Source organism: Cricetulus griseus, chromosome 4 (genome assembly GCF_003668045.3).
Source record: "Cricetulus griseus strain 17A/GY chromosome 4, alternate assembly CriGri-PICRH-1.0, whole genome shotgun sequence".
NCBI classification, from domain to species: Eukaryota; Metazoa; Chordata; class Mammalia; order Rodentia; family Cricetidae; genus Cricetulus; species Cricetulus griseus.
The window spans coordinates 223,781,274-223,808,325 of NC_048597.1; the positions used below are offsets into that span (position 1 = coordinate 223,781,274).

The following is a 27,052-nucleotide window of genomic DNA, read 5'->3' on the forward strand; positions in this document are numbered from 1 at the left end:
CAGCTTCTGAAGTACTACAATTACAGGTGGGTACCACCCTGAAGCAGCGCCATCTCAACACTGACTGAGAAGTGTATCATCATTTTATAGACTATGATAAATAAAAAAACAAAAATAAATACATAAAGGATCCCCTCAAGAATCTGTGATACCAGCTTTGGTGTGACTGGCCAGTGAGGAGAGCCAACCCTAGCACTTGAGAGTGATGGCAACTTGACAGGATCTAGAGTCACCTAGGAGACACACCTGTGGGCACAACTATAAGGCAGTGTCTTGGCTGGGGCTAACTGAGACGGAGAGACCTATCATAACAGCGAGGTGAGCACCAGTGCATCTCACTCTGCTTCCGGATTGCACATGTGAAGTGACCAGTTGATGCATGCCTCCCTCCCCACTAGGGTGGACTGTATTCTTCAACTGTGAGGAGACTGAACCCCTCCTCTAAGTCTCTTTTGACAAGCATTTTGTCACAGTAACACGAGAATGAACAGACATTAGACAAGGCTTGGAAGAAAGTTACACGTCTTGGTCTTGAAAACGAATGAAGGGGGACAACAGGATAACAGCCAATGTTCTTTTTTTTTTTTTTTTTTTTTTTGGTGTTTTGGGACAGGGTTTCTCTGTGTAGCTTTGGAGCCTATCCTTGAAGTAGCTCTTGTAGACCTGACTGGCTTTGAACTCACAGAGATCCACTTGCCTCTGCCTCCCAAGTGCTGGGACTAAAGGCGTGTGCCACCAACGCCCGGCTGACAGTGTGTTTGCCTGATATTTCAAACCAGAATCTCTGCTTTGATTGATTTTTATATATGCAGTCAGTGTGGTCATAGTCCTAATGCAGAGAAGGCATGTAGTACCATGGGGGACTAACAAAACTGTATGAACTTATTTTGAGAATGTTACTGGTTTTATGCGATAATCAATATGGAAGTGTTAAATATGAATAAAAACCCATGTCTTCAAGTCAGCACATATGTTATTAAATTTTATAGGTGTATGAGTTAATGTAAATGTTGTTTTACAGGGCTTATTTGTCAAGTGTACTCTAGTAAATATAATACAAGGAAGAATAGAAATAGAGCTATAGAATACTAGATTCTGTGATCCACTGTTGTTATTTTATGTGGTGTGTGTGTGTGTGTGTGTGTGTGTGTGTGTGCATCTTTGTACACCTATGCTGTGAATACTCACATTGAGGTCTGAGGTTGACATTGGGAATCATCCCCAATTGTTCTTCCATCATATTCTTTAAGATAGGGTTGCTCAGTTATGCTCAGAGCTCATGGAGCTGTCCAGTCTCCTCAGCCAGTTATTTCTAGGGATCCCTAGTTCCATCTTCTGAGGCTAGGATTACAGGTGGGCCACCATGCCACCTGGCATTGTTATGTGGAATTGAGTATTTGAACTCTGGTCCTCACACTAGGATGGCAAAGATGTAACCGCTAAGCATCTCCCGAGTCCCTGTCACTGTTCTGGTTGTGTCTAAGCTAATAACCAAATTAATGTCCTCACTCTTGAAATCAACATATATAGTAATCGTGTCTCAAGAGCATGCCATGCATTTTCAACATGTCTATAGAATTTGGAATATATATTTCTTGGTCATAGATACATTCATTATAGTCTCCTAATTTTCATAGTTTAGCTGAAAAAAAAAACTATAGACCTTAAATCTCAAACACTGAAAACACATTCTAAGGGGTTGTGGGTCATATGCTTAGCCTTACAGTGTCCTCACACGGTAGTACCTGTAGGGTACTGTCCCCAAAGTCCTACTTCTGTATAAAGCAGCATGTGACAGCTCTGCTTATTTTATATTTGTTCATTTAATTTCTGATGAACTGAAGTTTTGGGGTGGGGTGGGGTGGTGTGGGGGAGAGCCCATGCTTGACTAGAGAGAGATGGTATGTGGTAGGCCAAAGGTCAAGTTATCAAATTTTCTTTAGCCACCTCATTCAGGGAAAATCCTTCCAGAATGTATAACCAGAGCCTCTAGGTTCTACCAATGCCGTGAGATAGCATCTCAGACATATAACAAAGGCTTCCTGCTTTGCTGTAACTCACTGAACTCATGTTCCCCACAATTTATTTTAAAATTGCCATGATCTATATCTTCAATTGTTCTGCTATTAGAACCCTAGGAAGCTGTTGTTACACTGGGGCATGGACAGTGAAGTCATCAGAATCAATGTTCCCAGGCCACACTCACTTACAGTTGGCAATCAACAATCTCTATTTATCTCTGTGGTGAGAGCTATATTAGTTTGCTTGTTTTGTTTTTGCATTGATACCAAAACATGTGAGCTTCCTAGAACTGCCCTTAGTGGCCTTATGGATTCTTCCTATAGGAAATTAAGTTTGTAATTAAAGCAAAATTTTCTTATAGAGCCATGGAGTTTGGGTTATAGTATGTGGTTGGTGTAAAGATCTCCCTAATTAGCAAGCATTTTACCTAATCAAATTTTAAGGTCAAATGGCTCTTTTTAGACTATGGATGCTTTGTATGGGCCAAACGTAATAAAGCAGGGGCTGTAAGCAGGCCTGCCTGCTGATGTATTCAACACTTCCCGGGACACAGCACATGGAGACGCCCCACCGCCCCACTTCCTCATTAAAACATAATCTCAGCTTCCTTTCTAACACAGAGAATATGAAGACTCTTGCATTTTTCCATTGGCTTCTGATACTCAATGATTGTTTTATTTTATTTACTTCTTACTATAATGACATACATTATATAGTACTTGACTACAGCCATGCAATTTAAGAGGTGTTTTCAGACCCTTATGGAAACACTCGAGACAGCCTCAGAAAATAGAAAATGGTGAAAGCATTTGCTGAGAAATCTCCCAGCCCCCTTCCTTTCTTAAAATAGCTCTCTCGGTGTTCACAGTATACGATGGATGGCACATAATTATGATGGTTTCTAAATGACAAATGGACAAATCAGGTGCTTGGAATAGAAATACTCAAACCCCCCTATTGAAATTATGGCTTTGGCACAAAATGCCATTTATTCAGTCATTCAAACAACTCTATCCCATTTCCTTGAGAACAGGAAAAAAAAAAAAAACCTACAAAAGCCCAGGAACCTTTTCCTTGTTGTTCTAAAAAATAAATAGCCAAGGGGACTGATTCCCAAGGACCAGCAGGTATAGAGCCACAGCTCACTGAGGGTTAGTACTAGGAGGAGAAATGGATGGCTAAAATAAAGTCCCTGGTCAGGGACATGGCTCAGTGGGTAAGAGTGCTTGCTGTGTTCGTGGGGACCTGAGTTTGAATCCCCAGCACCCATGTAAAATGCTGCTCACAGCCACATATGAAGTAATTCCCACACTCGGGGTTAGGGTTATATGGACCCAAGATGACTGCTAGGAACTGTTGGCTGACAGCTGGCCAGTCAGTGAGAGACTCTGTCTCAAGGGATAGGATGGACAATGACAGAGCAGGACCTCTGGTGTCTCCCTCAACCACACTTAAAGAATCCTGTACACATGTGGGCATCCATGATACCCATCTCCCTGGGCAGGGGCTTCATTTTTTTTCATGGCACAGGAAGTCTGCTTTGGCAATTTCTTGAGGGAGACTGCTGCCCAAATCCCAAGCAGTTCTCAGCACTCACCTCTCCTTCTCGGGGCCATGGCCTCCCATTCTGGGTGTACTTGCTCTGATTCTGTCTCTTCTTCTGCCCTCCATCAGCGAATTTGCACAGTAAGGGCTCACTGGGGGCTGGAAAGAAAAGAAAGGGAAGCCACATCAGTAGACGCTCCATGCAAATAGCTAATTATTCCAGTTGAGCTCACAGTGGATTTTTGTTATGCGTGTGTTCTGAAGCAATATTTCGGTTCTGGCCCTCTCTCCTCTCAGCTTCACTGCCTGGTGTTCTAACCATTGCTGGGCCTCAGAAAAGTACTGGCAGACCTTAAGAGATTGTAATATATACTCCTGGAAAAATGGCTGGAGTAGAATGTACACTTGACTCCAAGATGTGAGTCTTCTGGAGTAATGAGGAACACGCATCCTCAGCACTTGTGTGTGGTTACCTCTTCCTGGGGCAGCTGTGCTGTCACCATGCAAACTCTAGAATTCAATTCTGAGAAACCAGAGCAGCAGGTTCGAGAAGGGACCAGACACAAAGTTACACTCAGACACACACTTCATTAGAAGACAGGGTTTGCCAACAATGGAGGGTCATGATTTGGGCTTTGAGGTGTGAGAACTCTCAATCCAGAGGCAGTGGATAGGGGCAACATGACAGGGGGCCTAAAGGGAAGAGAAATCCTCCTGAATGAAGGGACATTCTGGCGTTTGAATGTTTCCAGGAATGGGTGCAATGGTTTATACCACGTGATTTAATTTGACAAAGCCTATTTGCCAAGGAGTCAGGTAATGAGTAGGGCTGCAAGGTCACAGCATAGCCTCTTAACTCCCTGCCCCAGATGGAAGGGTCCAGGGTGTGTGGTGTGTGCTGCTCCATTTCTCTAGGCTACAGGTCTTGTAGTTTCATAACCAGCATCTTCATGTGGTAAAACAGAAAGAGGATTCTGGGAGCTGCTTGCCAAAAAAGGGAGATATTTGCTAAATAGCAGCCACATTCACTTCATTTTCTCACTAATCCTCTATAACTTCACAGATGCTCTAAGTGGCCCCTCCTCTCAAGCTTCCCACCCTTCAGTTTCCCAGTAAAAGTTAATGAGAAGCCAGGGGAGTCTGACTGTCGGGACACCAAGTGAAAAATCTGATAAACTATCACCAAGTGTGTCAGGGCAGCTCCCAGGAGGGGCCGGCTTTTGGCTCTTCCCTCCTCCTACCTCTAAACTGCTAAGGACTCATCCCTTAAAAGAGTTCTCCCCAAGTCCTCCTCAGCTCAGAGAACTGATGTGGAGAAAGGGCTGCATTTGTCTGAAGAGAAAACACAGAGGTTGCCCACAGAAACTCAGGAGCCAGGTCCAAATCCAAGAAGAAGAGAAAGAGGTGGAGGGGTACCTTGAAGACCAAGACCCTATAAAAGGCTTCCTGCCCCTGTCTCCCCATACCCGCTTCCTCCCACAGAAGTAACACTAATCCCTGGAAGGTAAGAATTTGATATAGAAAAACATCCTTTGTTTTCTAAGAGTTGACCCTGAGTAAACTTGTCTGTTTCTAATAACTTCAGCCTCTAAGCTATTTGGTAGATGGGTAGAAGTGTGAATCTTAGATTCCAGTAACAGAAGGTTATGCATGCTTTTATCTGATTAATTACAATGACTATAGGGGTCTGGTCATCTTTAGTAAACACATTTCCTTGAAGAATGTGATCAAAATTAAAGTATATTAGAATGTCTTTTCCAACAACAGCACTACAAAATGTCTTTCTCAAAACCCAATAAAGCAACACTATGTGTTGACAATTGGTGACTGCCTGAACATCCCTACATGTCTGAAGAGAAAGTCACATTGACCCAGCAAACTTGGTGAATACATTGAGAAGGCTGAGAAGGTTAATTGGTGTGTGTTGGAGTAAACCAAATATTATTTTGTAGGCTCATAATTAACCAAAATAAATCACCTACTCCCCTTGTCATCTGAGAATATGAACTCAACTAAATATTAATTGTGTCCCTGGGCATTTTCAAGTTTGAAGACAATTCTAATTGTCCCAAAAATCAATAGTGGAGAAAGAATACAGGCAAGCCAGCATCTACAAATAGGCTACACACAAATATGAGTCTACAAATAAGTATTTAAAAGTAATTTGGCTCTAAAGGACAGTGATATTTTGTCCCCCCCTTAGTCTATTCTTAGTTGTAGATATCTATTTTTCAGACTAAAAAGAGAAAAAGACCTGGCTCACCAATGGTGAAGAGTAATGGAAGATAAGATGGGGTTCCTACCTATATAGAACATACACCATCATAGGGTGGTTCTCCTTCTTTCCAATGCCACTTTCCACAGTTTTAGTTATTAGGGATCAAGTGTGGTTCAAAAATATTGACTGCCTGTGTGATGGTGTAGTAGACACCTTGTGTTGCATGCATAAGGCCCCAAGTTCAGTCCCTAGGACTGCATAAACTGGGCAAGGTTCCTATGCTTGTAATCCAAGCACTCTGCAGGGTGGAGGCAAATCAGTTCAGCATCATTCTTGGTTACATAATAAGTGTGATGTCTGCTTGGTATACATAAGATATTGTCTTTTAATTAATTAATTAGTTAATTAATTAATTAATGTACAATCCAGAAGCAATCAACTCATTTCTTTTATTTGGTTTTTTGAGACAGGGTTTCTCTGTGGCTTTGGAGGCTGTCCTGGAACTCACTCTGTAGACCAGGCTGGCCTCGAACTCACAGAGATCTACCTGCCTCTGCCTCCTGAGTGCTGTGATTAAAGGCGTACGCCACCACCACCCAGCATCAACTCATGTTTTATATTGCAATGTTATGAAAACTTGATGAAATTTTGTAACCATTCTACCCCACCTCACCTTACCCAGGACCTGAGTCCATCTTTATCCAGAATTTCCTATTGCATATGCTACTGGCCTGGCAGCTCCTTAGCTCCTGCTGTACATACCAAATCTTCTGTAGGGTATTCAGTGCTTGTGTACAGATAACCCTTGACTGCCGAAGGGAAGCCATTAGGTTCTTCTATATAAGGAGCAAAAGGCTCTAGAATAACTAAAAGATGAAAACAAACTATACACTGAAGTCATATTGTCTACTGTACTTCATGTTACCACATGAGTGCAGGAACTGTTGTATGATAATTTATTACAAATCAAAATAGTCTCTCCAGAAAGGGGGTGGGGGCAGGTTCATCTCACACGTCTGTGAGAAAAGAACTGTGGAAGATACTGCCCGTCCCCAGCAGTTACAAAGGAATAAACAGTGTTTGGAGAGGCAATGGGTGAGGGGGGAGGCTCTACCAGCTGAGCTGTAGCAAGCAGAGATAGTCAGACATCCAGCTGCTTGCAGCTGTACAGAGTGAGGATGCAACTTTTGTCAGTAGTCTCCTTTGTTCAGCTGGCCCTTTTGGTAAGGCAGCTGCTTTTGTTTTTCCTTTTCTTTTACTTAAGGTCTTCTGTAAGTAAACCCTCACTCACACTCACACCAGCAAATACAAATGCATTGGTTCACCAAGTAGATGCGACCGTTACAATTGTGACTCTGGTCTTTCATGGGTTCCCTTTCTGAGTGAGTAAATGTGTGTATGTGTGTGTGTTTTACCTCCACAGAAATCTCTCATACAATAGTATCTGTGGTGATTTATTATTACTTGTGATTTAGTAAAGCTTGCCTGAGGATTCAGAAAGCAAAGCCAGCCTCAAGCTATGCAGAGATCAGGCAGTGGTGATACACACCTTAAATTACAGCAGCCAGAAGCTAGGAGGTGGTGGTGGCACACACCTTTAATCCTAGGACTCCAAGGCCACCCAGATCTACACAAGAGTGAGCTAGTCCTAAATAGCTCACACAAAGATGATCTCAGCATCTGGGATCACATATGTTTAATCCCAGCACCAGAGGAGTATAAAAGATAGGAGAAGGGTCTTCAATAGTCACATCAGGGATTCACTCTCCAGCCACATTGAGGATAGGAAGAAACTCAGTCTCAGGATTCTCCAGCCACACTAAGGAGAGGCAGTAGTCTGAGGTTTGGCGGAGCCAAGATCATCTTTCAGTCTGAGGTAGAGTGAGAGCTACTGTCTGGCTGCTTTGCTTTTCTGATGTTCAGCTGGAGGCTTGAACCCCAATATCAGTCTCTGGGACTTTTATTTTTTGTGCTACAAGTACATTTTGTATCATACAAAGTAGAAACATGGGCACAGTATAATGTTTTCAGTGTGAGGGAGCAATCACATCCACACCAGTTTCATGACAGTATAATATCACACTTTTTTTCATTTTCTTTGTGATTGTTGTTAATATCTTACTATGTGTTGTGGTTTAAATGAGAATGTCCCCCATAGGCTCAAATATTTGAACACTTGGTTTTCAGTTGGTAGTGCTATTTGGAAGTAGGATGCAGGGTGACGTTGCCTGGTTGGAGGAAGTACATCGCTGAGGGTGAGCTTTGGGAGTTTAAAGACACATGCCGTTCCCAGTGTGCATGCTCCTCCTGCTTCCTGCTTGTGTGTGAAAATATGAGCTCACAGCTCCTCCCTGCTCCTGCTGCCCTAAATGCCACTGGCTGCCATGCCAGATACTTACCCGCTAGAACCGTAAGTGCAAATAAACTCTTCTAGAAGTTTCAGTGGTCACATGCTTTACCATGACAACAGAAAAGTGACTAATGCATATGGTTCATGTATGAATGAAGATGTGTGGGATTTGTTATAAGGAGCAATTTTAGGCAGGTACTAGAGGTTGAGGGCATCCCCTGAGAATAAGATCCCTAAACACACATGGTGCCCTATATAGATCATGGAGTCCATGTGCTTTCTCATTGTGATCTACTGAGCATCGGACTTGGGTGAAACAACACGGATCTCACAAGGGAAAGACTGAACATGTTATCTGCAGACACTTCTGCCTTTGATCCTGACTGGTGTCGATTCACCCCAGAGGACCAAGCTAAGAGCTAAACGCAATCACTAATCCCAGTATCTGATGAGTAAGAATACTTCCCGAGAGATTTGGAAACTGTGTATGCTGAGGAAAACTGTTCCTCTCCAGAACGCTTGCTCCCTTGGCATTCTGGAGATTCTGGCCCCATTCATCCATTAAATGGGATGCAGTGCTCACATGCGACCTTCTCATCGGCACAGGTACAAATTCCTCACCAAGGTGCACAAATCTAGAAGCAACTTACATTTTCTGCTCCAAGAAATGGGCCATGTTTCCAATGACAACAAGTGTCACCTCAATATGCTTGTTAGGTATAACACTTTTCTAGCAACTAAAGTCACGTGAGTCCTAGGGATTGGACCCAAGTCTTTAGGTTTTGCAGCAAGCACTTTTACCACTGAGCCAACTTGCTGGTCTACTGACAAAATAAATAAATAAATAAGCCAACCCCCCTACCAATCAAACAAACAACCAACATCATCGAGTTAACTGACACACAACTAACTGTACATGTTCATAGCATGTGATTCCCAAGTCTGACCTATGTGTAGCCCATGTGATAATCTCCATTGTCAAACCAATGAACAACTTTTTCACCCATAAGATTCAAAAACTTCTTTCTGCTCACACAGTGTTTGTTTTAGTCCAGAAGTGTTATATAAGGAAGGGACATACTTTTGTCTCTGATAACCAAAGTTCTTTGCTTATTCTGGCAATAGCTAAAGTTTACAAAGCCCTTTCTCTTTGCATTGACCACTGTGCTCATCGATGAAGGCAAGTTTTGGGAGTAATCAAATGTCCTTTATCTTACTTCTTCCATGAAGAAACTAGTTGTGGCTAAGTGTCCTGCACCCATCTGGAGACATGAAGTCCAGGCCCACAGGTCCTCACTGGACACTCCTGCCTTATAACCTTCCTTAGGATAAGTATGGAAGCTCCTTGCCACACCTTTGTGCACTGTGCCCATACAAGCTGGCATTGGCCCATACACAGGATTTCCTGTGTTCAGATCTCTGTCTTGGTGTTCTGCAGTTCATATCTGTGATTCAGCATATCACAAGCAAATATCAAATTGTCCTCTTGGATATCTCATGCTGAGAGGAGCAACAGACTGTCACTGCCCTCTGCTCTTGTCCCCATCCTGCTTTTCTTTAATGTCATAAGACTTGTGTTAATAGCCCTCTCCTGATGTAGATTGGGTGGCTATTGTATGTAGAAACATGATAGGCTGCACTGAGCCCTCAGCAGCTTTACTTGTTGCTGGCTATTACTAATTTTATCCTTCTCTGGCTACTAGAGTGTGAGGTTTTTTCAGAACTGTAAACCTGCCAAAGCTGCATCTCACTATGAGCAGGGTAGCTCACTATTCATGTCTCAAGAGGTTGCACTGGGAACTCTCTGTGGTTTTGTTTTATTTCTAGTTATTGCTGACTTTTTCACTGTTTGGTTACAAAGGGTTCTATTACAAATGCAAGACCGTCAAAGGGCCTCTTTCTATTAGGTAGAGGATCTAACTCTTCACATAACAATAGCTTGCAATGGGGGCTGCCTTCTCTAGGGCCCACAGTGAAATATCAAACACTAATTATTCTACAGACATGTCCCAGGAAGCCTTTCTCTGTCCAAAGAAACAATTCCTGCTTTTGTTTGTTCTCTTTAAAACAAGTTTATAATTTATTTACATAATTTAATCTAATTTCAATATATTAAATATCTTTACGTGCACTGTACATTGATTTAACAAATATGCATTAAAGAGCTAGGGAGATGGCTCCATCATTTAAATGTTTGCAATGCATGTAAGAGGACTGGAGGTCAACCCTTATAACTTGTGTAAGAGTCAGGCATGGTGTGCACCATGTAAACCTAGTACTGGGGAGAAGGAGAAGGCAGGTTCCTAGGGCTTGCTAGCTTGGCATCCTAGAAAACTGGTCAGTTCCAGGACAGTGAGAGACTGTGTAACAAAAGTCAGATGGGTGCGATCATGAGGAACAACACTCAAGGTTGACTTCCAGTCTCCATCCACATTCACAGTACACCCTCGCCCCCCAGAATATACACACAAGAAACAAACACACACACACACACACACACACACACACACACACACACACACATTAATATATATATATATATATATATATATATATATATATATATATTCATATGTGTATAAGTGCAAACATATCTCTACATGCTCACACATACATATTTAAAGGAATTCCTGTAGTACCTTGGGATATCTAGACTTAGAAGGTCATACCTGTAGTAAAAACAGGGCCTTGAATGATTGATTAGTTAACCCTAGAAACTCTTTTATCTGCTCAGTGGTTAAGATAACTGACTGCTCTTCCAGAGGACCTGGGTTCGATTCCCAGCACCTGTGTGTCAGCTCACAGTCATCCATAACTCCAGTTCCATGTATCTGATGCCCTCTTCTGGCCTCTGTTAGCACTCATGGGCATGGTGCACAGAAACACAAGCAGGCAAAACACTTGGGGATGAAAATAAATCTTTCCTTTTTAATTACGGATGAACACCAAATGCCCTATTTTGCCAAGGGTTAAATATATGGAGACCACAAAATTCTGGTTTTTAAATCTCCTTTGAGGTTTTTTTAGTTCTTTTGTTCAATGGAAAAAATAACCTTAGAAGAACAATTTGAGCACAGAGTGAAAATTTAGAAGTCACAGGGTAAGGCTTTTTTAGCTTTCTATTGAAATACATTTGAATTTTAAAGTTTCTCACAGGGTGACATTCTTGAGTGGTTCTATTGCAGATCTTCATAAGGTATTAGGCTAAGGCCACTGAAAATAGCATTTATGTTCATTAATAAAATATTGAGTTTTCCTCTATCAACAGCCTTGGCTAAAACAATTACTGAATTGATTTTTAAAGTTAAGTATTAAAACGAAAGTTTAAATGTGTTATTTTTAACAAGATGGGCCTGGAGAGATGGTTCAGTGGTTAAGAATGTTTCTTCCTCTTGGTACAGGGTACACGTTTGGTTCCCAGGACCTCTTAAAATCTGATGCTTTCTTCTGGCCTCCATAGAAACCTGAAAACATATGGCACGCACAAAGACACACACACACACACACACACACACACACACACACACACACACACACACACTGTGGTGGTTTGAAAGAGAAGGGTTCCCAGACTGAGTGGCACTATGAGGAGGTATGGCTCCTTCTCAGCTCCTTCTCCAGCACCATGTCTGTCTGCACACTGCCATGCTTCCCACCTTGATGATAATGGACTGAACCTCTGAACTGTAAGTGAGCCACCCCAACTAAATGTTTTCCCTTAAAAGTGTTGCCATGGACATGGTATCTCCACAGCAATAGAAACCCTAAGAGTAGATCTTAATTTTTAGAAGATATGGTCCTCCTCAAGTTCTAGATATTCAGATGGAGTTGATCATTTTTTCCAGAGCGGGACAGTTCATGGAAAGCAGCAAGCCATGAATGATTTTCTAGTGATTAGGAGGCATAAGACACATGCAGGATAAAACTCCTCAATTTGGCCATACAAATATATCCCCACGGTCCCCTCTTCACCCATAGCATCTTGCCATGATTTACATATTTAACACCATTCAGAGTGATTCAAACACAGAGTAAAATCTGAGATCTGCCTTGTTCTGACTATCCATATACAGAGGGAAGAATACATCATCGATGACAACTGCAAACTTCTGACTAATGAGCTTATTTCTGTAGCAGGGGAATATTGCATTGCCTTTAAATTCCTTATTGCGGTATTATGGTGTCAATTAATTTTGTTTAGTTGCATTTAACAGTAGTTAAAACAGAGACTAAATGAAGAATAGGCCTTTGTGGAAGCAAGGGGCTGTTAGAAGTCTCAGACTGTGGGGTGGGAGAAGACATTATAGTCTATCACTCAAATGGGGAGTATTCAAAGTATAATAATTACAGCAATGCACGGCAATAAAGTTTCCCGGTAATTATGAACAAGTAATTACTCTCTGCTTGCTTTTAGAGAATCTGTAGTCTTCTAAACTTTATATTAAGTATGATACATCAATATATAAATGGATATGATGGGCTAATGGTTACAAGGGCTGCTGCTTCACGTAATCTAAGGGGACACTGAAGACTTCTTGGCTTGACAAGGTAAAAAAGTGAACATTGCTTACTTTTACTTTTGGAACTTAATAATCCCTTCAGTTTGGTAAGTCACTAGGAGGATCCTAAAAGACTGTTAACAAGTAGACCAGGCATGCCTCCAAAAATGGGTGCCTATGCTCTATCAGTTCCCGTTCATTCCATCCTCCCCTTCATTTCTCCTTTACTTGATGGACTTTGTTTTTTCATATTTCAATATGTGAAACTACAATTTACATAGAAGTAGCTTTCACTATGGCAACAACAGAACAATCATATTGTAGAGCTGCAAACATTTTTAGAAGATTTACTTTATAATAAACGTGTGGGAGAAGATCACACAGATCATCTCAGATGTGTGTGGCCCCGCAGAGGCCAGAATGGGTGTTAGAACATACGACCACGTGGAGATGGTATTATAGGTGGCTCCCAACATGGAGGCTGGGAACTGAAGCTCTAGATCTCTGGAAGAGCTGCAAGTGCTCTTAAATTATGAACCATTCATCCAGCCCCCTTTCTTGACTTCTAAGCCAGCACACTCTCCAACTGCTTTCTTCTTTCTTCTTCACCATCATGGGCAAAAGGAAAGTCACTTTTAGCCATTCATATAATGGACACGTCAGAAAAGACTGAACACTTATTAAAATGACAGTGATTTTTCTGGCCACGGGTTAGGATTAGATCTGGATGTCAAAGAACCATTGAGATCTTTTCAAATGATGTGGATAATAACAATTTGCTTTACCAAAATAAACACATCATTTGGGTTATATTACACATGTTTTATGTATGTGTACTTTTATCTTTCAGACCAAAAATTGCAAAGGCATATAACCCAGGGAAGTAGAAATGAACAAAGTAGAAGGCTTCAAAGAGGGTGTAATTTATATGCACATTCCTAGAATAATGCTTCATTAATAGACCACTGCATGCATTTAGTTTCATATATAGAACCCTAATATGGGAAGCAGCCTTATAAGAAAAAAAGTGTCCATAGTGATGATAAAAGCACAGAGCTGTGCTTAGAAACAAGACACAGAAAAATTTTTTTAAAAGACTTATTTTTATTTGTGTGTCTCTGTGTGTGTGCACTTGAGGAGGCCAGGGAGAACTCAGATTCCATGGAGCAGGAGTTACAGGTGGTTGTAAGCCATGCAGTTGCTGGGAACTGAGCTCGGGTCCTCTGGAAGAGGAGCGAGCTCCCTTAACTGCTGAGCCGTCTCTCCAGCCCCAGTTCAATATTTAATCTGTCATCTTGTCTGCTAAACAATGACCTCATCATCACTCTCGTCTTAAAAAAAAGAAGTATCACTAGCTCATTTTCAATTTGTATCTGATAATGTTTTCCTATAATAATATATGATTTTGAGGAGAAAAACTTTATCCCAGAAAGAGATGTCTTAGTTGGGGTTACTTTTGCTATAATGAAACACCATGACCAAAAGCAAGTTGGGGAGGAGAGGTTTGGCTTGTACTTCCACATCCTAGTCCATCACTAAAGGAAGTCAGGATAGGAATTCAAGCAAGGAAGGGACCTGGAGGCAGAGGCCATGAAGGAGAGCTGCTTATTAGCTTGCTCCTCATGGACTGCTCAGTCCTTTTATTGTAGAGTCTAGGACAACCAGTCCAGGGATGCCCCGTTTACAATGAACTGGGCCTTCCTCCATCAATCACTAATATGTGGGATATTGTGGAGGCATTTTCTCAACTAAAATTCCCTCCTTTCAGATAACCCCATTTTGTGTCAAGCTGACATATACTAACAGACACAAGGACACTGTTACAGTTTCAAGTGAAAGCTGATGTGCTCCCAGTAGATCACTAACACACACACACACACACACACATACACACACACACACACACACACACACACACACACACACACACACACACACACACGAACTTGCTGATGGTTATTTTTAGTTTATCACATGGTGAACATAGCAGAAATATGGGTACTAGATGAAGACAATGAAAAGAGAAAGGACTGGGCACATCTAAGAGGCAGCAACTGGCTTAACCACTCATCAGGAACCCTCATGATGAGAAGGTACACAGAGGAGGTCTCCAAGATGAAGAGTCTCAAACCACAACAGCCTCTGATTTCTTGAACACAGCAGTCCTCATCTGGACCCTGCCTCATCTCCCCTATAACTCTGTCCCTAAAGCATGTAACTCATCTGTAGCAGAGTTCTTCACATGCTATATTTCACATTCTGTGATTACTACATACTACAATAAAGCAGCATTTTGTCAGAAGAGAACTACAAAGAAAAAGGTAGCCATAAACTTACAGTGCATGTGTTGCTCTGTGGTTATTAGATTATATGAGGACATTGATGGAAGAAAACATGTATAAAGTTAGTCAATCCCAAAGTCAAAGGGTTAGCATAAAAAGTAAAACATTGTTTGTAATTTTTTTATAATTCCTTCCAAGAAAATGGAGTCATCTATCTCATTTTTAATTCCAAGCAACACAATATCCCTTAGCATGTTGGCTGTTTTTTCCTCTAGCATAATTATGTGTGGAGACATTTGCATATTAGTAAGTACAATCTTTTTAAAATGTTGCTCAGCCAGGGAGAGGGCTCTCTTGGTAAGGTGTAAGTGTAGCTTGGTAGCTGTGTAAGTGTGGAGAGCTGATTTTGACTGCTGGCACCCATGTGAAAGGAGTTTGCTGCCTACCAGAGAGAGTCTCAGCACAGGGAGGCAGACACAGGGAGACAGAGGCCGGAGAGCTCCCTGCCTGACCAGTCAGGCTGAATCAGTGAGCTCTACAACCCATCAGTGAGAGATCCTGCCTCAAAAGAATAAGTTGAAGGTGACATCTCTTTGAGTCCCCTCCCAGTTACAGGGAGACAGGTTTTTAACTTCTCAATATATGCTGCTTGCATGTCCTTAAAACAAAACAAACAATGAAACAAAACGAAACAAAACAAAGCAAAGAAATGGCTGAGGAAAGTGCCCTGCATTCATCTCTAGCTTTCACACGGGCACACATGCATGCATCATGCTTCCGAACATACACATAAAGTGAAATAAAATGCTGCTCACTGCTGGAGCACAGCTATATTGAAGTGTAATTAACAAGGTTTATTGCTAGGGAATGAGTTTAATCTCATTAAATCTCCCGACTGTGATTTTGCATTCTTTTGCATGTCTGTGAGGGTGTGGATGTCATCTGTTTGAGACTAGCTGAGCCCCTGCCATCCTCACCCACTGTCTGCTGCAGTGTCTCACCGTGTTCTGAGATTTATATGGGTTTCCCCATTTGCTGACCATGGTTTTAGTAGGAATGTTGTCAGATATTATAACATCTTCATATTACTCCTAAAATGAAACTCAGAGAAACTGGACATTGGTTACGGCTTTCTCCCCTCTTTAAAGAGACACAGGATTCCAGACTTTCGGTCCTTTTTCTTAAGATTCATTACTATTATTTTAATTTTCAGCTGCGAGTGTGCGTGCGTGCGTGCGTGCGTGCGTGCGTGCGTGCGTGCGTGTGTGTGTGTGTGTGTGTGTGTGTGTGTGTGTGTGTGTGTGTGTGTGTGTATCCACACAGTCCAGAGTGTCTGTGCCTCTGGAATTGGATTTCTGGGTGGTTATGAACCACCTGATGTGGGTTCTGGTAGCCCAACTTGAGTCTTCTTCAAGAGCAGCATGTGCTCCTAACTCCTGAATCCCTTCTTCAGTCCTACTAGCCTTACAAAGAAAAGGAAAGCATAGATTCTGACCCTTCATCTCATGTGGAATTCTTGTTAAGTGCTCTAGAAAAAGTAAATGCCTTTGGGGGAAAGAGGAAAGAGACTTAATTGTAAAGGAGAACTTCATGCAACACCCACTGATAGTTCTTCTTTCCCCGAGGAAGCAAACGTGTGTGCATCTCCAAACCGACTGCCATCTCAGGTCAAGAAGGACCTGGCTCCCCTCCTTTTCCTAGACATGGATTTTTTAGTAGTAAAGCTTGAAGGCTTGCAAGCAATGTGGTAATCAGGTTGAGCAGAAATACGGTTCTCATTTCAAAGTGAATCTTACATCAGCACTAGCTACCTGTCAAGGAGGTGAAGAGTGTCAGCTGAAGGGAGACCGTCTCCTTCAGCAGATGAATGATTTAGAGGGGCAAGAACCTAGGGGGTGAACTTCTAACTCAAAAGTCAAGGTACCTAAATCGTGAGGAATTCAAAAGCAGACACACATAACCTAAATCACTTTAGTGATCAATAAACACACGTTTAACCCTGGCCTTAGAAACTGAGTTTTTCAAGTAAATGTCAAAGATCATCCATGCTCTAAATAGCTAAAGGTATCATAAAGCAGTAAGTGGGCTGGAGAGAAGGCTCAGCAGTTATGAGCACTTGTTGCTCTTGCAGAGGATCCTGGTTCACTCACAAGCACCTAACTTAACCGTAGCTCACAACTATCTGTAACCACACACACACACACACACACACACACACACACACACACACACACACACCAAGCAAATACTCATACACACAAAATAAAATAACACATAATTTTAAATAAGTAAATACACATAACGTTGATGGGGGATGATGCTCTTGCACACTGTAAAGATTTGTCACTTGTATAGGCTTAATAAAGCACTGAGTGGCCAGTAGCCAGGCAAGAATTATAGGTGGGGCTACCAGACTAGAATTCTGGGAAGAGGAAAAGAGAGAGAGAGAGAGAGAGAGAGAGAGAGAGAGAGAGAGAGAGAGAGAGAGAGAGTCACCAGCCAGATAAAGAGGAAGTAAGATGAGAATGCCTTGCTGAGAAAAGGTACCAAGCTATGTGGCTAAACATAGATAAGAATAATGGGTTAATTTAAGTTATGAGAGCTAGTTATTAATAAGACTGAGCAATAGGCCAGATAGTTTATGATTAATAGAAGCCTCTATGTGTTTATTTGGGACTGAACAGCTGTAGGACATCTACATAGCTTGGTGTAGAGGATTTCAGCACAAAAATTTATGGCAACCTAATGTCTCTAAAAGACAATGTCATTTGTTGTTGTCACAGTAATAGGACAAAATGGTTCACGACTAGACTAGAGGAGCCTAGTGTGAGTGTCCAGGAATCCAGTTCTTTCTTGCCTGAAATTTATTCAAAATTGATATAAAACATGGCTCTTACATCCAGTCCTGTGTTATCTACAAAATACTGAGCAGTTAGAAAAAATGCACAAAGCCTGAGTGCTCAGAGAATAATCTTTCTGATAGCAAAGTGGGTGTTGTGTAAAAAAAAATCCAGAAGTCCTTTCCAATTTCTCCCTATATTCACCCACTACATATAATCATAAGATGACATCTTCCAGGCACCTCAGCTCCCATGTCTTCAAGCCACTTTAGTTTTAAAAAATCTCTTAAAGCCACAATTTCTGTGCTAATCCCTTTTTACTTGAGGGAGGCGGGAGGGAGAGGAGAAGAAATAGAGAGGAGATAAGGGAAGGGGAGAGAGGGGAGGGGAGTTTAGCAAGTTCACCTATTTAATTTGCAATGTGGGCGATGCCCCGAGAGCTTTCCTGTGGCTTGAGGACAGCCAACTACTCTCTGCTGGACCACTCAACACTGCACTTTAGTCTACTGAGGACCAGACATATCTGTCAGACTTATAAAATATCTCTAAATAAAGAGTCCTAAAATTCTTAAATGATACCTTTAACACTTAATAAGTCAGGCAAGAAGGGTTTCTGACCCCAGCTTTACACTGGAAGCCTCTTGCATGGGTTCAGAGTATGGCAAGCTCCACTGGATTCATATAGGCCATTGTCTTGGCCCTTGCAACTGGGAAGTGTGTTCATTTCTGCATTATCATTGAAGTGGTTGTTCCCACTGAATACAATGTGTCTTTCTAGGGCATCTGATGTGATGGCTAGATACAAAGAGAAGCAGGCAAGCACACTTAGTCATTTTGAAGGACATGGTCTCATTAAAGGGAAGCATTACACTTAGTCATTCTCAAAAACCAAAGAAATTTGAGGTGTGATGTATAAATAAAATCCATTTACTAATAATTTATTTTTTCAATATTCAATTTTGTATTTAATTAATGCCAGCCACAGAAATTTCTGAGACTTTTTAAATATAGTTTTGATTACAGAGTTTACATCATAACACCTAACTCCTAAACCCACAACACTGTGAGAAACACAGGATAAATGAATGACAGATTGGGAGTCATGGGCTTATTGTGACAGGTAGGGAAATGTGTAAGGTACTTTCCTAGTCTATGATAAAACACATGACCAAGAACCACCTAGGGAAGGAAGGGTTTATCCTGGTTTATGATCCCAAGAGGCTAGAGTTCACAAGCCTCCCAAGAGGGAGGCTTGGCAGCAGGCTTCTGCTGCAGAAAGCTGAGACAGCACATCTTCAACCACACCTAGAAACAAGAAAGAGCTTACAGGACATGACATGAGGCTATGAAGGTTGAAGCCTCACCACCTGCAGCAGGTTCCACAACCTCTCCAAAGAGCACCATTAACTGGGGACCAGGTATTCAAACATATGAGCCTGTGAGAGACATGTCTCATTCAAGCCACTGTAGGGAATAGCTTTTACAAAAGATGGAAGCACACAACATAAATATCAGGTACCACTGGGGCACATGGAAAGTATTACTTCTAGTGCCATTGCTTGGGAGACTTGCTCTTGTTCTGCTGTTAACCATAAGAGTAATTTTCAGTAGATCATGGTCTCTACACAAACTCCTAACTGGTCACAGTGTTGAGAATATGTGATTATTGAGTGATCTAAATGGGCTGTTTTTATGACCCCCTACTGAAGCCCCTGGCTCTCTTTTAGAAGCTAATGGATGCTAATGGTTGTTGGGGAGAAAGGATCATTTTTACCAGTGGTAGAAAACCACTGGTAATTTGCCCGGGCCCCTGTAAATAACCCCACACCATGCTCCAGTGAGCAATCCTAATAAAATCAGTGAGCCCCATACAAAGTTGTGTTAAAGTTAGAAAGGTGGCTCTTGAGAAGAAAGGTTCCACCAAGAGTCATAAGGAAATAAGAGAGAGGATATGATCAAATATATGCCTTATACATGCATAAAATTGTCACAGAATAAATGGAATTTTTAATCATAAAAATAGATAGGGGGCTCATTGAGAGGAAGAAGGATCTTGGCAGGATTGGGGGAGATATGACAGGGTCATGGTGGGTGAATAGGATCAAATAAATTCTATCCATCTATGAAACTGTCAAAGAATAAAAATTTTAAAGTTCAGCAAGAGTAGTACCACCAACTGAAAATGTGTTTAAAACTGAGTGGACATGATGGGAGTTCAAAGTTTCTAATTACAATGTCTTGGAGAACTCTTCCTTCCCAGATGGATTATGACCCATTTTATCAGGGCTGACAAGTCTCAGGGTTCCAAGACTCTTGGTGTTGTAATGCCTCAGGACATTGGTGCTGAGGTCTTCTTGGAGAACAGAAAATGCTCTTGACCTCTGAGCCATCTCTCCAGCTCCGAGTTGATCTCCATTTATGTGTGTCTTGAATGTACACTCGTCCTTTTGAAGAAAGGAAGAGAAGAATTCTAAGAGCTGCATATGCATCTTCCCATAAGTGTGTGTGAAAGAAAGAATAAATAAGAAAATGTATTTGAGACTTATTCTTACATTTCACATCTGTATGAGATAAAAGGAATCAAAGTACAAGAGGTTTCATAAATATGTATAGACACCTTTCATGATGCTTTGCTCCAATAAAATTGATTATAATTATACATTATAATTATAATTATATCATCTTAATACTCAAGACATAAAATAGAACAATAGTCTAGTATTAAGCACTTCTCCAACCCCCATTTTTCTCCATATAGGTTTCACTCCGTTCCCATACACCCTTAAAGTTTGAATTGCAAGTACCAAAAGCAAACAAAACAACAACAAAAAAGAATAACAACCAACAAAATAGGTTTTAATGCCACAAAAAGGCATTTTATGGCAGTCATTCCATGGCTCATCATGTGAGCAAGTATTTACAGCACTTGCATAAATCATAGTAGCCATTAACTCTTATTGAGAAATTGCTGTGTGTCATACCAGGCGCTCTATCTAGTCATACTATTATAGAAACGGACTCATTAAAGTAGCAAGTCACATCCATGGGTAGAACCAAAAAAGTAGCAAGCAGAAATAGACATGGTTAAAGTCAATGAAATAAATAGGATGCACTTAATAAAGGTAACTTTTAAGTAGTTACAGAAAGGCCTTGAATTCTCAGCGGTCTGTAGGTAAGTATCAGCAGCATGGGATGTTGTTGGTGTGGTATGTAGGCCCAGGAGGACCCTGAAGGTGACCAGTAGGACGTCGTCTAGATAAACCAACAGAGAACTAGATCTAGCATGGAGAACATGGTCTCGACACACCTCTTAGTGGGGATGAACAGGGAATTAACAATGAAAGACTTACACTGTAGTTAGATGAGAGCTCAGGCTGTGAGCTGTTTAACAGACATTCTAGCTTTAGTTCATATGATGACAAACTACACTTAGAAAAAACACATTTAAAAACAAACCAGCAGCATTATAACAGCCAGCTGCTTTTCAACTGTTTGCTAGCGTAAAAATAACTTTCTTATCGTTTTAAGAGACTCATGGATGTAGGACAAATGGTAGAAAGAACCCCCATACTGCCCTCACCTGCTTCTGGTAAGTATTGCTAGTGTGCCGCAACTGTCTGACATGCTTGCTTTGTCTGTTGCTATGGCAAAATAGTCTAACAAGAACAGCAGAGGTGAGGAAGAGAGGGGAAAGAGAGGAAGTTGGTTAGATTTGGTTTATTTCAGCTCTGTGGTTCTGGATTCCAGTTCATCCTGTCAGGGAAGGCACATCTCAGCTACACCAACCCTAAGGAGCTGTTCACATGGCATCCACAGCCCAAGGAATTGATCACATGACATCCATAGCTAAGAAGCAGAACAGTGAGATGGCTCAGTGTGCAATAACCCCTCAGCCAAGCCTGGACGTGAATTTGATTCCCAAGGACCCACACATGAGATGGAGAGATCTAACCCCTGAATGGTTTTCTCTGACTTCAAGGCAAGCACCAGGTTACACATAAGCACACAGACACACATGCACACAAATATGCACATATATGCTTGCACACACATACACGATTAAAAATAAGAGGGAGGGAGGGAGAAGGAAGGAGAGTGACCGAGAGAGAAAGAACTGGAGTGAATACCAGAGTTCACTTCCCTTTCTTCTTTTTTTTTTTCATATAGCCCAGGACCCCTAACCAAGGAATGGTCCCACTCAAACACTCAAAATCAAGATGGTCTTCCCACATCAATTCATCTTTCACATGATCAAAATAATATCCCACAGGCATGTCAGAGGCTCATCTCCCCCAGACAATTCCAGATTCTGTCAAACTGACAATACTATTATATTGACTTGACAGCTATCTCCATTGACCATAATATTTTAAAGCAACAATCAGAGTACATGAAGATGTTAAGATAAAAGCCCTAGGTTACCATTTACCTCTCACACTCTCCTGTTAAGACTTTGCAAGCTCAACAGTTGCTGAGAGATTATAATTACTTCTGGGCAAAGTCAAGGGAATTTTATAGTTACATACATAAACTTCAGGAGCAAGAAAGAATGGAAGCCTTGATTGCTGGTTTTGACACTGTTTTGTTTTAGCAGTATGAGTGTTTGAACCTGGAGCCATGAGTATTATGGCAAGTGCTAGGCTGCTAGATATGCTATCCAAGCATAGATTACCATTAAATAGGAATTATAGGAAGAAACAGAACCACCATAACACACTACGTGGCTTAGTCCATAGAGCACAGATGGAGAAGAAAGACTTAGGATTGACATCAGCTGGGATCTACATGGGTCACGGAAGGACTGGTGCGCATACCATGAGCTATTGTGCAAACTTCACACAACCTGTTTCAAAATGACAGAGTACACTGGCCGTCCTTCCTAGTTTCCTTCAGTGGCCATCTGCAACAAAAACAATACAGCCACAGGTTCTTTCATTCAAGACCTAGGGTGGCACTCAGAACAAAGGTGACCAAAACTACCAGGCAGGGTGCCCGACACTCCTCAAAAATGAGGGCCATGTGCTTATGGAGATCACATCCTGCTGTGTGGACTCAGAGTTTTATTTAAAACAGTGAACATTCTTTCCTTTGGAGGCCATCAGGCATTTGTCCCCCCCAGCACTTTTTGAGAAAAGGAAATTTAGATGAGTTATAGATGCCTCATTTATTAGCATGGTGGCACTGACCCAAGACTTAATATAGAAAATTATAGATCCTGGTTCAGAGTCATTTCAATCTTTGCCATAATAACAGGCCTTTAGCTGCCAAAGGCAAGGGTGCTGCACGCTGGGTTTGGAGCTCTGACCCCAACTTACAAAGTCATAGTTTCTAAGCACAAAGAAAGTTTCCAGAATGTGAATGGAGTTAAGACCTTCCTGCAATACTTACTTATAAAATAAAGCAAGCATCTGGCTATCTAGTTTTATGTACACAGTGTACATCTTGTACAATATCAGAACTTAGACCAGATAAGGCAGGACCTCTGGCTTATTGGTGTAAATGCATTTACAGCATGAGATTCCAGATACAAAAGGTTTAACTCATAATTTTAAGGGGCTCTATCCATCTATGTCCCCAAACCAGCTTTTCTGAGTCTATGTCCTACACCAGCTTCATTGAAGGGACAAATTTATTTAGGTTGTTAACTCATCACCATGTGTGTTATACAATACTGCGTTTTGAATCTTCGATTTCTTCCTGAATATGTAGACTACAATCAACCAGGTAATCACCTCAAAATTCTAATCTACTATTAGATTTCATTAGTATAAGAAAAAATACATGCATAGCACGCTTCTATGTATCCCTGTGTATGTGACATGTATGGAGCACTCACAGAGGCCACTAGAGGGTATTGGATCCTCTAGAGCTGGACATACAGGGCATTCTGAGTCATTCTGCATGGGTGCTGGGAATGAACTTGAATCCAGTGTAAGAGCAGCAAGAGCTCCTAACCTCAGAGTCTTCCCTCCAGCTCCAGCAACACAGTATGTTATAAGCCAAGGAAGCCAGCCAAGCACATCATTTGGAAGATATACTGTTACTTCTCAAATCATCGGTTTACTTTGGCTTTGGGTTAATTTAAAAAATTCTGGTTTAACTCTCAACTTCAGTTTAAAAAAATCTGGTTTTAACTCTCAAGTAAAATTTATTTGCTTTGCTTTTATCAGCTCATCTTTGTAAATTCTATCCGGGGTCTTGTTGCAGGACGTTTATGAACTTCTAAACTAAATTATAATTTCTTCTTTGCATAGCACTTAAAAGAAATGGCGTTTATTCACCCCATTGCCTACTTTAACAGCAAACAGACATTAGGGCCTGATCCCAACTGTCTTTTTCCAACAGCACTACCCATGTTTCCCAGTATTCTGCAGTAATCCTTATTACCCATTTACTGTAGGGCTTTGTGGCACCCATCTGCCATCCCAAGCACTTAGAAGGTAGAGGCAGAAGTCTGAGGTCACCCTTGGTTACATAGGAAGTTTGAGGTCAGCCTGATCTTAGAAAAAACAAAAACAAAACTACAGTGATTAAACAGTGAATGCCCCATTTAATGGTTAGAGTGATCTTTCCAGAAAAGTGAAAGCTCTCCATCTTTTAAAAGACTTCCAGGAGCTTTTTTACAAAATCCCAAAGGAAAACAGGATGAAATGTGTTTCTTGCATTTCACAGGCACAGAAAGGTTGCCTGTTCATCTCAGTAGCTTTGCCTCTACCACCACTGCCTCTTGTTCACTCTACTGTAACTAGTGTATCAGTTAGATAAGGTCATTCTTCCTTTAGGGCCTTTGTACTTGCCCCTGCCCCTGACAGGAATACATTCTACCAGCATTCCTCCCTTGATGCCAACTCGGCTGAAAAACTGCCTTCTACAGAGAGAACATTCCTGGGCATGCACACCTCTCAGCCATCCTGTGCTGGTGTAAAAAAGAATGGCTCCCATGGGCTCATATATTTGAAGGCTTAGTCACCAGCCAGTGGCACTATTTGAGAAGGACTAGGAAGTATGGCTTTGTGAGAGGAAGTGTGCTACTATGGGTGTCTCGTCTCTCTGTGCCTGCAGATCGGGATGTAGTTCTCAGCTCCCACCATGACGATAATGAAGTAAGCCTCTGAAACTAAGCCAGCCCCAACCAAATGCTTTCCTTTATAAGAGTTGCCTTGGACATGATGTCTCTTCACAGCAATAGAACAGTGACTAATATAGCCTTTTCTTTTCTTTTCATTTTTTTTTTATTTTTAGATTTTATTTATTATGTATACAGTCTTTGGCCTACATGCCAGCAGAGGGCACCAGATCTCATTCAAGGTGGTTGTGAGCCACCGTGTGGTTGCTGGGAATTGAACTCAGAACCTCTGGAAGAAGAATCAGTGCTCTTAACCGCTGAGCCATCGTTCTGGCCCCTACAGACTTTTCTTATTGTCATATACTCATAGGAATGGTTATGGTCTGAAATTAGCATAACACTTCACTTATATTTTTTTTTGTTCCTTCCCCTCTTCTTTGCCCCTGAATTCAAATTCCACGAGAGCAAATAGCTTATTATTTTGTCTACTGCCATTTCCAGCCTCCTGAGGTACACGCTTAACATAGATTTTTGAATGAATGATTTATAGTTGAGCATCTTTGTTACAAATTAGCACATCAATATGAAATAAATTACTACACATACGATACTATAAATCAAGAAGTTTTACCACTATGTCATTACAAATATTGGCATTTGATTGGTTTTTACTAACTGACAGGCAAAATGAATAAAGTATGTCAGAACACAATGACCAGCTGTTTACTTAGGGGCATACAGGACACCCATCCCTTCATTTCACCTAGTCATCAGAACTGGAGGAGGTGAGACCGGCAAGACTCAGGATTTTAAAAGCTTTCCCCAAAGTCACAAAGTCAGCAATAGTTTTTCTTTTTACACGTGTGTGGTATCTGTCTGTGTGTTGATGTCCAGGGTCTTTCTTCATTACAGTCCATGGCTTTCAAGGAGGCAGGGTTTCTCACCAGAACTCAGACAAACCACGTACTATAATTTGCCTAATTCCCCAAATAACATGGCACATATTGATAGATATAAAAATGTGTGTGAGAGACTGACTTACGCAGGTAATTCACAAATGAATGGAAATACTAGATTGTCTACTAGTGACTGTACTTAGACCCATCATTGACTCATTTACTCGGGGAAAATACTTCTAAATTATTCAACATGATATTAACCATGTTGTTTTAAGTTGAAGAATCTAGAAATCACTCAGACGTGGAGAAAACTGAAATTCTTATTATCTTACCAAAAAACACGAGCCAGAAACATGCTGCTGAAGGCAGCATGCCTGGACTCAGTTCCCCAGCAAAACACAATTCTAACAACCAAGTCTGCCGTTTTTATTGACTCACAGAGCCATAACTGGCCTATAATTTGCAATTGTATCCTTATCCTTCATTTTATCAGAAACATGGGTTTTGTAGCCTCCCGTGGGAGCCAATTATTTGTACACATACCACCCCCACAATGTAAAGATGCTTCTTAGTTCATTTCAGTAAAAGAGGTTCATTATTTTTCAAGTGAAACAATGTTGTTTACATAACCATGAACTTTGTCCCACATCTATCTGCATTGTTCCCCAGATGGGCAAAAATATTACAGACAATCTAAGCTGTAATCTAACATATTAATATGAAAAGGCAGAATCCAGGAAAGTGTGGTTAACAGTTCTCCTCACTCCTTCAGTGGTACAAATTATATTTTACAATTTACACACATTGTATTTTCGGTGAGCCAGATAACTGCACGTAGTTTTTAATGTTCGGTTCTTTATACTCTGAGATTTAAGAAACGGATGATAGCAGATATAATTCTTTTTCCATTTGTAAAATAAAACTGTTCCATCCATGGCTCTGGTGAACTTTTTTTGCGTATTAAAACAATAGATTTTGGTTGCAGATTATAAACAATGAAATGCATTTTGGTGGCTCTGGCAATAAACTAATACATACTAGATATATATCTATCGATAGTTTACTGTTTCCAGATTACAGACATAAAAGCCAGTGGAGTCCTGTATTACTTCTCTACATGGCTCTGCTCCAGTGAGGGGTGAGGTTAAATTCAAGAATCCAATCCAAGCACACTCTGTTCTGAAGAAGAAAGGCAGCATATTTTCACTGGAATGAAGCTATGCTCACATGACTAAGGCAGGACAGTCACAATACACTAATTCTACAAACCCTAGAACCCAATTTGGTCAAGCAAAGGAGCTGAGCATCAATGTATTGCCCAGGTGTCAATC

General features: G+C 41.2%; 1 protein-coding gene across 9 annotated transcripts in view; it reads right to left on the reverse strand.

The window, feature by feature from the left end:
• Rbms3 (RNA binding motif single stranded interacting protein 3) overlaps nt 1–27,052 on the reverse strand; it is a 680,800-nt gene that overhangs the window by 137,884 nt on the left and 515,864 nt on the right. For all 9 annotated transcript variants that reach the window (XR_004769778.1, XM_027415326.2, XM_027415321.2 and 6 more), the window contains exon 7: nt 3,620–3,726. Coding sequence is in view for 8 of the 9 variants with exons in the window: in XM_027415326.2 (XP_027271127.1) it covers nt 3,620–3,726 (107 nt within the window). In the remaining variant the exon portion in view is untranslated. The remainder of the gene's footprint in view (nt 1–3,619; nt 3,727–27,052) is intronic.